This window comes from Macaca mulatta, chromosome 12 (genome assembly GCF_049350105.2).
Source record: "Macaca mulatta isolate MMU2019108-1 chromosome 12, T2T-MMU8v2.0, whole genome shotgun sequence".
NCBI lineage: Eukaryota > Metazoa > Chordata > Mammalia > Primates > Cercopithecidae > Macaca > Macaca mulatta.
In genome coordinates, this window is record NC_133417.1 from 100,773,963 (window position 1) to 100,786,416 (window position 12,454).

At 37.9% G+C, this 12,454-nt stretch overlaps 1 protein-coding gene across 1 annotated transcript in view; it reads right to left on the minus strand.

Annotated features, from left to right (window-relative positions):
• The window catches only part of DNAH7 (dynein axonemal heavy chain 7), a 340,765-nt gene that overhangs the window by 73,065 nt on the left and 255,246 nt on the right, over positions 1–12,454 (minus strand). Inside the window, exons 49-50 of the mRNA XM_015131765.3 lie at positions 7,510–7,700; positions 673–806 (exon numbers count right to left, since the gene is read on the minus strand). Coding sequence (XP_014987251.2) covers positions 673–806; positions 7,510–7,700 — 325 coding nt within the window. The remainder of the gene's footprint in view (positions 1–672; positions 807–7,509; positions 7,701–12,454) is intronic.

The following is a 12,454-nucleotide window of genomic DNA, read 5'->3' on the forward strand; positions in this document are numbered from 1 at the left end:
CTTTTATAAGAAACAAAGAACTTGTAACCTAAAGAAATGCATCACTTTGTGACAAATATCTGTAATGGTGATGCCTTATAATTAATTTCCTATCTCGCAAAATGTCACAAAGATGGGCCTTTCTGCTCCAGTTCCCTTTTTAATGATCATTTATGGGCTAACTAGAGAGAAATACGGCAAGCCAATTTACTCTGCCATCAAGGAGCTCAGTTCGGAGTGAACAGAAAGCAGCACTCTGTTTATTTTCTGAAATTTTACATGACTTATACAGCTTTACTCTTTCTACCTATGATATAGATGTTATAAGCAGAAAGTGGGATGCAACATATTCTATTCATTTATACCATGCTCCAGTAAAAACAGGTTACCTCAGTTACACAGTGACTACTAAAACTCTTGTGCTAAAACTTTGTGGAATATTTGAAAATACCCTGCCCTGACTTCTGGCAGGCCTTCTAGCTCTTCCAGTGCCTAAGAACTTGCATGTCAAAATATCCTCAGTAATGCAGTTTTCTAAATTAACATAGAGGTATAATTCCTCATATTTTCCTGTTACACTTTCGCTTGCAGTATTCCTAATAAATCTAACAAAAGAGATCTGTAAAATGTATTTTAATTCATTCTAGTGATCTCGAAACAAATAAGAATAGTTCTGTTTATGATATTTAAAACCTTTTGTTTTCAGCTCCTTGTAATATCAAGGCTTGCTTTTCTTCTTCAAGGTCTGGCCTTTCTCGTGCCACCACAATTCCCAGAAGCTGATCTTGCATTCCCTCTGGGGTTATCATGAAGTTTAATAATGTTACCTATAAATGAAAAATATACAAAAATTATATCATTATTTCTGTTAAAAACGCCTCTGCTTTTATGTGTCAAGTTCTGACCTTAAAATAGACTTCATTTACTATATATGGTAGTACTTGTAAAGGTGTAATTTGTAGAGACTATGATTAACGACATAGGCAAACATGATTGTTGGATTTAAAACCCACTCAGTTTCTCATAGTCAGAAATCTAATAACTCAGAGTTTGTTTGGTGATCAACTTATTCTCATTTCAAACTAGTCCAATTTCTGAGAACTCTTTAACAGCAAAATTCATTAGAATCAATTTGGAAGCTATCTTTCATTTCAGTTGATCAGAGCAGCCGTGGCATAATATATGGTTCAAAGCCTGGCTCTAGAATCATAATAGTTGGAGCAGCTGATTTACATTTTAAGGATTCTAGTGGTGTCAAAAGTAAAGGAAATCTTACAAAGTGAGATAAGAGAAAAGGGAACACTGTAATTATTTGTCATGGGTGAAGCATTTTTACAATCTGATAATCAGCCACTATTGTGAACTAAGGAATTTACATTTTCATGGTGTCCATCAAGACTGTCTGCTAACAACTGCTTCATCTGGGGACGTAATTGCTCTTACAGGCAGGTCTCTCTTCATTGCCCACATCTCCTGGTTCTTTCCCATAAACATGCAAACATGCTCAGGTTTCTTCTTTTAAAAAGCAAACAACAAACAAATCATTCTATTGCTCCCACAATCCTTTCCAGGTATGGAATAACCTCTCTTTGGGCTTTCACAATGACACTTATTGAAAATGTTATCTATATGTATTTTCTGCCTCCACTTCATTTCATAATACAGCCCTCCACAATCTGCTCCCTGCCCTGCCTCTGTACACCCATCCACACACACTGCAATAAACCATAGTAACTTCCTGGCTCTGGTCACCAATGAACCCATAAGTCAATAAACACTGTCTTGACGTTGGCTTCGTTTGAAATCCTCACCTTTTATTTTTTATTTTTTCATGTATACTGTAGTCTACCTGACCTAATGTCTTGAATCACATCTATGTTTTTTTTTTTAAGTCAGATGGCTCTTTATTTATCACTATGTATCACCAATTTTTTTAATTTTTAATTTTTGTGGATACATAATAGTTGTATATATTGCACCTATGCCTTAAGCATCACCTCCTACTACTCCCATTCACATGCCTTTCATTTTAGCTGCATAGAACTGATTGTGGAATCCCATACACATTGTCTATGAAGTGCCTCCATGTGCTTCAGTGTTTGCTCTACTTGGATGCCCTTCCCCTTGTTATCCACCAGATTAGCTCCTATTCATCTGTCAGTGTGCAGATCAAGTGTTAGCTCCTCTTGGACACTTTCCCAGACAATGTGTTCTACCCCAATCACCACCCCAGGCTACTTTCTGTACTTCCTCATAGGGGTCTTAACTCCTTATAGCACACATTACACTGTATGCAATCAAGGGCATACACAACTCTCTCCTAGACCAGAATGAAAGTAACTTTAGCACAGGGGTCATCTCTTATTTGACTTCATGGTTTTATTGTTTGGCACAAAGTCATGCTCCCTACAAACTTATTGAATGAACAATCAGAATGCCCACATTCCCCGTTCATGGAGTTGCTCTCTGCTACTTCTATTTCCTAAAATTTTAGTCACTTGATGATTCTCCCCTAAGGCATTTTATATAAAATAATAGCTACCATGAGTCAGGCTCTATGATATAAAGAAGAGTGAGATACAGTCTGGTCCCTGCCCTCAAAAAGTTTTCATTGAGTTGAGCAAACAGAAGAACAAAGAACATACAATGGGATAAGGACTCTGAGAGTGGTAAGCTTGCAACGCACGCTACAGGAGCACAGAGAGCACCCAACCCAGATGAGGGAGGCAAAGAGGGCTTCCCCCAAGCAAAGGACACCTGAGCTAAAACTTAAGAGTGATTGGCAGTTAGTCAAGAGATAGAAGAGGGCAACATTCTACACGGCAGAAGATTTCAACTTTGGATGCTGATTGGAATGTACTGCAAAATTTAAAAACCAGCAGCGTCTGGGTCTTGTGTCCAGAGAGTTTGGTTTAATTGGTCTAGAGTATGGCTTGAGTATTTGAAGTTTTAAAAGCTCTCCAGGTGATTTCAATGTTCAGCCAGGATTGAGAACAATTGCTCTTGGCAAACAAAACAGTATAGACAAAGCAGCAGAGAAAGGCAAAGCACGTTTAGAGGAATCCATTCTACCACTGGAGAGTGTGCAGGTAGGACCCAAGGAGCACTCTTCGTCTACTACCTGTAACTGAAGGCAAACATTTTCTACCACATGTGTCAGAATTCAATGTGTGCAGTCGGCAATATTAGAAATACTTGTTTTTTAACACAGGAACAGAAAACCAAACACCGCATGTTCTCACTCATAAGTGTGAGTTGAATAATGAGAACACATGGACACAGGGAGGGGGACATCACACACTGGGGCCTGTTGGGGGCTGTGAGGCAAGGGGAGGGAGAACGTTAGGACAAATACCTGATGTATGGGGGGTTTAAAACCTAGATGAGGAGTTGATAGGTACAGCAAACCACCATAGCACATGTTTACCTATGTAACAAACCTGCATGTTCTGCACATGTATCCCAGAACTTAAAGTAACATTTAAAAAAATAAAAAAGAAATACTTGTTTTTTACCCTTGAAAATTCTACAAAAATTTCACCAACTACCACAGATCATCAGAGGTGACTCTGTTTGCTCCTGATTTCCTCGTTTCCCTAATGAAAGGAGGTTCCTTAATAGGAAGTACTTTCCCAAACCCAGGTACCACCACCACATTCTATATGGTAGTGACAATTTTGTCCAAAACTTTTAAATACATTTCCGATCACGACCTAACCTAAATTGTAGCAGCTAAAAAAAGGCATTTTGGCATACCGAAATCTGAGGGTTTTTTAAAATTAGAATGTTAAGGCCGGGTGCGGTAGCTCAAGCCTGTAATCCCAGCACTTTGGGAAGCCGAGACGGGCGGATCACGAGGTCAGGAGATCGAGACCACCCTGGCTAACACGGTGAAACCCCGTCTCTACTAAAAAATACAAAAAACTAGCCGGGCGAGGTGGCGGGCGCCTGTAGTCCCAGCTACTCGGCAGGCTGAGGCAGGAGAATGGTGTAAACCTGAGAGGCGGAGCTTGCAGTGAGCTGCGACCTACTGCCTGGGTGACAGAGCGAGACTCCGTCTCAAAAAAAAAAAAAATTAGAATTTTAATTTGAATTTTAAAACACGTGAACTAGTAGAGAAGAAACAACTCCATGGACAAACTACCTACATGTAGCAGGTTATAATCAACCAAACCCAATATAGGCAGCTTATTCAAAAGACGTATTTGTGAAGCAAAAGTGTTGTTCTTGTTTTTATGTTTTATTCTTCTCAAGGCTCTGCTGGTCTATGAAGTACCTTATGTGGATTAGAAAAAGATGTCATCTGCATGCAGAATCAGCCCACACCAGGCCAATGCCTAGGCACCCTGGGGCTAGATCTCAGCCCTCTTCAACTCCACCTTGCTTTCATGTACAGACTGCACAACCCTAGAAGCAGCCATCACTCTCCCTCCTAAAGACAAGCAGTGTTTCCCAACTGGTGGGAAGCTTATTAAAAAAAAAAAAAAGAGTCAAAAATGTTATTTTTCTAATCTTAATGACTTTTTAAAGCACCTTTGGAGGTGTTGCCTGATTTATAAATTGTTTGCATTGCCAAGGCGCAAAGGTTTTCCTTTCTTACAAACTAAAAATACGTAATGGTGTTACTGAGGTTGCTGTTTTCTCTACTTTTCGTTTTTGTCTTTTCATCTGTTGTTTCCTGGTGGGCGGGTCTATGCATACCTACCCCTGACATCAGCAGAAGCTGAGGCTGAAGAAAGAGGCTGACGCATCCAGCTTCTTAGAAAGAAACATCTAATAGGGACTTAACAAACAGAAGCCTTGTCTGTGTCCTGGGTGGCAGCGAGACAAGTCGGTGGATCCCTGTGCCATTACCCACGAGACCCAGGGCTCGTATACCACAGGAGAAGTGATTTAGAAGGGATGTGTAGAATAATTGAAGGTTGTTTGACGGAAGGGCAGGACGCACGGTAAGTACCTGCTCTTACATGAGGCACAGTAGATAAACTGGAAATCTTAGACCTTTCCCAGAACAGGGGTAAATCAGAAGTCAACTTGGTGGATTAGCTTCCAAGATGGAGTTGCTTGAGCCTCCACATGTCCATATTCCCAGCTCCTGCTACTGGGTGGGAGATATCATGTTTCCCTGCTTTTATTTATAAGAAAACACTTCCTCTGCAGGGACAGAGTAATTTTATTTTTGTAAGAAAATGTCCTACCTGTGGCCAATAAGTATAAAACAGCTTCTTGCAAAACCCCTAGGAAGGCGACTCCCTCCTTCCGCCCACACCTAGGCACCTCCTCAATGGGATATTATCTGGGTTAAACACTTTTCCCCAACGTGTCCCATGGCAGACCATGGAGGCCACTAACTACACACTACATGGATATAATCATAAATTTATATGAGATAAGCAATTTTTAAAACTCATTAAATGTTATGGAATTCTCCACTGCTTTGCCATTTATTCATGGAAAAAGGATAAAGCTTTCAAGATATTTTCCCTATTGGCATGAGAAACCAAGTCCACAAGTTACATTTGCTTTAATCCAAAAACCATAGGCACAGTGGTAGCAAAATGCATGTTTTACAACTTTCACTTCGCTGTGTTCAGACACAAGGAGGTTTCCATTCATATTCCATTAATGTTGGGTCTTTTCACATCAAGACTTTTCAAATGAAGTCATTTGTTCTCAAATAAACATTTAAGACCATAAACTATGCTTTCATAATTTTATTTTCATTTAGACTCAAAAGGATTATACCAGCACGACACCATCACTTGGGTGCTTTTGAAAGCAAAAGGTACATAAAAGATCCTAAAAGTGGGATCCGGAGGAAGTATTATAATTTGTAAATGAAAGCAAGTAACTGCCTCACTACGTTTTCTAGTCCCTGTTTAATCAATCCCAGCAATTAAAAATAATAAAGCAATAAGACACTCTAGGGATCTTAAGGGTTTTGATACTGAATCATAGGTCAGTTCCTCCCCACAGCGCTTTATGACTCCTACCATAACCAGTTATTAGTGAACTAAGAATTGTTTATGTTATGTTCAATAGTTCCACATATTTTACTGAACAGTTAAAAACGTTTTCCATGTCACTTACTTAAACATTTTTCTCTAACACAGCTCTGGGATTTTATCATTTCCTCTTTGCTTTCTTCTTTTTCACTTATATTTAAATGTTAAATAATATTGCTAATAAGTAACACTCTAACTATCTATTGGCTTTATTCTAAGCATTTTACACAGATTAATTTATTTAATTCACATCACTCTATGAGATAGATACTTTTATTATTCCCATTTGACAGATGAGAGAATTGAGGCACAGAGAGGTTAAATGAAATGTCCCCAATCACACACCTGGCAAGTAGCACCTGAATCTATGGCCTTAACTACTACTGCATATTCCCTTCCCTAGCGGGTAAATACATAGTAGGTATTTTAAAGTGTTTAAAGAATATTGGATTTTAATTAATTAAAAATAGCCAAGAATTTCCATATTTTAACATTCTGTTTTTAAAATTAAGCTCAAGGGTCACTCCATTTTCCCCTAGTCTTCCTGACATCCCTGAATGTCCACCCTAAGTATATCCTCAACTCTGAGCTCCCAGGACACACTGCAGCTCTGCCGTGTCTTCCTAGTCACACAATTTAGTCACTTTGCATATACATTATTTATAAGATAGACCTCTGGAGAGCAGGGATCATGTTTGTTCATCTTGGAGGGAATAAATTACACCATCTCGATCCTTTCTCTGCAGAGAGATGCCTATGTTAATTTAAATATTTCCAATAAAGGCAAGTATTTGAATTCACTACATAACTCTTGCCTCTCTATATAACTTTCAAAATCTAAATAAGCATTTCTTAATGTCTTCTCCTGCTTGCTTCTGTAAATGAAAGCAATCCTTCACTCACTCACTCACTCCACAAACATTTAATGAATGCCAACCAAGGCTAAGAAGTAGGACTAAAAACAGAATAAGTTGTAGCCCATAAACCTAGGAGCTCAGTTGCAGATCAACATCTCAGGACATTTTAGTCACTGACTAAAACTTAAAGCTAAATTTACTCTTTAAAGGAAATTTTAGTATTCTAAAAGAACAGTGATTGAAAACAGTTCTTCTAAGTAATTACATAAAATCAGATAGCAGCAACCTTAGTCTGAGAAAGAAAAATGGAGTTCTGTTTCTGAATTTCAATAATTAGCATATTATCATTTATTACAAAGAAAGAATGTGGGTATATGTCTTCTATTTTTAACAACGAAAATCTAAGAATCATATCCATTGTAGAAATTTGATTCTGATGACCTTTTTTTTTTTTTTTTTTTTCTCACAGCATACTGAAGGTTCCTTTATTACTTACGTGTACTCACCAAAGCAACATTTGGAAATTATTATAGCAATAATTTCAGGAAACGCCAAAATAAGGCAAAATCCATTTTTCTTAGGAAGACTTGTTCTTCTTATGATTCAGGAGGAATATATAGTCACTAATTACAAAATCTGATAAAGAAATATTCATTTCATATACTGGCCTTTACTGATGTTTCAGGAAGATAATGAGGATTTCTTAACTTGGTAGTAATATAGAAGCGGAAGTCAGGTGCATATTCAATTGTGGAGTCCCCAAGCCGGATACATGTACTCCCACCCTGCTTAAAGGTTTGTTTTAGTAGAAGAGGTTCCAAAATAGGATCTAGTTCTTCGCCAACATTTTCTAGCAACACTGGAGTAAAATCAGAAAAGATTTCATGTTATTTTAAATATTGACTATAAACATTCAACCCTCCAAGTGCTTTCAGCCTTATAGATAAATTCTGTTCCTAGATACCTACAAAATTATTTGTGTCTTCTGAAAAGTATAAAGACATAATGCCATAAAAATAGCTACATTCTGTGGGAAGGACTTAAGTGGTGGGTCTACCTAGTCATCCTGCCTTCTTCCCTTCTCCTGAGTCATAGTCCTGCCAGGTGCACGCTGCCTGCCCTGGGGTTCACTAGGTGTCCAGGTATTATGGCAGTAAAGTTTATCCATCTGAGACACCAGAGAAAAGGCATTTCCAGTTGTAGTTAAACTGTTACTGTATTTTTAATTATTAAAAATGCTTATTGTAGAACATCTGCAAAGTACAGGAAGGAAGGTATAAATAAGAAATGGAAAACTGCTCCTAATTAGATTTGCTTAATTACTGTCTCTACTTCTCCCTAATATTTTAATAATTGACTCATACAGCATATAGACTGATAGAAAAATGACACGAAGGCCAGGCACGGTAGCTCATGCCTGTAATTCCAGCACTTTGAGAGGATTGCTTGAGTCCAGGAGTTCAAGACCAGCCTAGGCAACATGGCAAGATCCTGTCTACAAAGTCTCTACAAAGAAAATACAAGAATTAACCAGGTGGCAGCTACTTGGGAGGCTGAGCTGGGAGGATTGTATGAGCCTGGGAGGTCAAGGCTGCAGTTAGCCATAATCAAGCTATTGCCCTCCAGCTTGGGCCACAGAGCAATATCCTGTCTCAAACATAAAAAAGGAAAAAAAGAAAAATGACACAAATTACACATAGTATAACTCTTGAATATAAAACTATTATCTCTAGTGTTATTTATCTTTCTCCATACACAGTTGAGACTAAACATATTGAATTTTGCATCCTAATTATTTTTTTTGACTTACAGCATAAATGTTTTGCCATGTTATTGAAAACTCTAATAAGCATGCTTGTAATTACTGCATAATAGTGTATCATATTAGTGTTCTCTTTTTTAAACCAGTGTTCTATTATTAGATATTTGGATTGTTTCTTGTTCTGAATATTATAACAAGCACTGTGTTAAAAGAACTACATTTCAGAATATTTTCCTCTGATACCATTCTAGAACGGGAATCCCTGGATTAAAGATCAGTGACATTGTTAAGGCTATTGATATCTTTGCTGAGTTAAAGTCTTACATTTTGGTGTATGGGGTGCTATCATAGCCAAATTTGGATGATGGCATTTTGTAGACGTCCCTCAAGGGATGGGTGTGCAATCTGGAGGGGAAGAAATGGGCTCAGGGTGCTGGGGTGACAGGTATTTGGATCTCAATTGCCATGAAAATGCAGACATATTTTCTCCTTCCCACAGGCTACTCCTGGCTAAATGAATTCCTAAAATTGTCTTCTTGGTGATTTGCTCCGTTGCTGAGATCTCAGCCAAGGCAGGCATGTCAGGTTATTCTTAAACTCATTTTTATTTTCTACTTGCATAAAAGGATTATTTTTCATTGTTAAATAATATGAATGCATCATAATGTATTAAATGTTAATTTTCTATTGTTTAGATTGCTTCTACTTTTACACTATTATTAATAATGCCACAGTGAACATCTTTAGGAATAAACCTTTGTGTTCATCTCTAATTATTTTATCAGGCTGGAGCCCTAGAAGTAGAATTAATGGTCAACAGTTATGAACATTTTAAAAGCTATTTGTATTCCAAGTTACTTTCCTGAAAAGCTGTAGAGATTTCAGAGTTGCAATGAGCACTCATTGTGTCATTTGTTTTTAAACCTATTTTTACAAAATATCACTGTATTTACAAATGCTGGACACCATGCTGGCATTGTATTTTCTTGTCATCCTCATAACTTCAAAAAGCATGTTTTGCAGATGAAATAGGACAGGCAATCAAAAATAAATTTTTCAGTTAAATCAGCTAGTAAATGACAAAGCAAAGCAGGGACTTGAAACTGGCTGTCTGACTCCTTTGTCACTCTCTTAACCACTATACCATACTGTCAGCATTCAATAATATATTTGTGACTTTTTTTATTGATAGGTAAAAAATACTGTTAAATTTGTATTTTTGGCAGGGTGTTTTTAGCTGTTCTTTGGCTAACTATATTTTTTTTCTGGAAACTGTATACTAACATACTTGACCTTTTTTTCATTGTAGGATATATTATTTACAATTGGGTTCAGTGACAAGCATCAGAAAACCCAAAATGATAGCAATGACAACAAGGAGAAATTTATGTCTCATATACAGGAGAGCACAAGATAGTCAGCTCAAAGCTGAAAGGAGGTTGTATCTAAATAGTGAGGGATTCAAGATCCTGCCATCTTGCACCTTTACTATTCTTGGCACATGGCTTTGATCTCTTTGGCTGATACGGCCTTTTAAACCACATCCACATTCCAACCATCAGAAAAAAAAAGAAGAAATATCCTTTCAGGGTGTTTCCTGGGAGTCACAAATGGCACTTCCACACTCATCTTTTTGGCCAGAATACGGTAATTTGACCAAACCCAACCACAGTCATATGGCCATATATAACCACAACAGAGGTTAGGAATTAAGTTCTTTAGTCTGGATGCAATGTTCTCATGTAACACAGGGGTGCTGATACTAAAGACAAAGGTGAGTGGACGGCAGGAACAATCAGCACTCATTGCCACATGTGCTACTTTAAAAACTTTATCTGTATTTTAAAACACTGTTTTAGCAAATATTTCCCCCAGTTTTCAACTTGTTCTTATTTATTTATTTATTTGAGATGGGGTCTCACTGTGTTGCCCAGGCTGGAGTGCAGTGTGGCACAATCTCAGCTCACTGCAACCTCTACCTCCTGGGCTCAGGCCATCTTCCCACCTCAGCCTCCTGGGTAGCTGGGACTACAGGTGGGTACCATCACACCCAGATAATGTTTTGTATTTTTGGTAAAGATAGGGCTTCACCATGTGGCCCAGGCTGGTCTTAAACTCGTGAACTCAATCAATCTGCCTACCTCAGCATCCCAAAGTGCTGGGATTACAGGTGTGAACTATTGCCCCCAGCCTATTTTATTTTATTTTTTTGAGACAGGGTCTAGCTGTGTCTCCCAGGCTGGAGTGTAGTGGTGTGATCACAGTTCACTGTAGCCTCAACCTCCAGGCTCAGGCAGTCCTCCCACCTCAACCTCGCATAGCTGGAACTGCAGGCATGCACCACCAGGCCCAGCTAATTTTTTTTTTTTAAGATGGGGTCTTGCTATGTTGCCCAGACTGGTCTCAAACTCCTGGGCTCAACCAGTCCTCCCACCTCAGACTCTCAAAGTGCTAGGATTACAGGCATGAGCCACTGTACCTGACCTTCCACTTGCTTTTAAATTTGCTTATATTTCTTCTTATAATTTAAGTTTTTGTTGTAGAAATTTTCAAGCCTTTCTCAAAATAAAGAGAATGGTATATAATTGGTACCTGATATACCTACCAATCACCCTGCTTTAAGCCTTGTAAATTTGGCCAGTCTAGTTTCATCCATTCCTTATCTAACCTGGATTATTTATAAACAAATCCTAGACATCATAAAACTTCAGCTGCAAGAATCTCTTGAAGCTAAGAACTGTTTAAAAATTGATACACCTTAAAAATTTAATAATTCACAGTTTTGTCAAATATCAAGGCAGAAAACATAATTCTCCATTGTCTTAAGGTATTTGGCTTATACTGTTATGGCTTAAATTAAGATACAAATAAATTTCATAGGTTGAAACTTTTTCTTTTCAAATATTTTTTCCAGGACGGGCGTGGTGGCTCACACCTGTAATTCCAGCATTTTGGGAGGCCGAGGTGGGTGGATCACAAGGTCAGGAGATCGAGACCATCCTGGCTAACATGGTGAAACCCCATCTCTACTAAAAATACAAAAAAATTAGTTGGGTGTGGTGGTGGGTTGCTCTAGTCCCAGCTACTCCGAAGGCTAAGGCAGGAGAACGGCATGAACCCAGGAGGTGGAGCTTGCAGTGAGCTGAGATCGTGCCACTGCACTCCAGCCTGGGTGACAGATACATACAAAAAATATATATATAATATATTTATATATATTTATACATATAATATAAAAAATACATATAAATATATACTATATATATAAACATATATATAAACATATATAATATATATAACATATATACAAATATATATATAACATATATTTTTTTCCATTGTATATTTGCTTAGGACGTCCTTTCCCATCAAAGGACTATGTTTCCTTTTAGCATTTGTCTTCTTTTTTCTTTCATATTTAATTTTTAAACTCATCTGGAACATATTTTGATGTGAAGTGAAACTCTGACCTAAAATGTTTTTCCACAAAGCCAATTTTCCTAATACTACTTGCTGGTGTGTTGTATCATTTTTCTGTTGGTTTATAATGCTTAATTTATAGTGCATCAAAGGCTTACATATATTAGGGTTCATTCCAGAGCTTATTCCAGTTAATTCGAAACTTACTCTTCTGAATGTTTTGTGGCTCATTACTCTTTTTTCTTCTAGGTTAAGTATTATTTTCTAAACATTTATTTCTGAAAGTTTACATCTTGCCGGGCGCGGTGGCTCACGCCTGTAATCCCAGCACTTTGGGAGGCCGAGGCGGGCGGATCACAAGGTCAGGAGATCGAGACCACGGTGAAACCCCGTCTCTACTAAAAATACAAAAAAAATTAGCCGGATGCGGT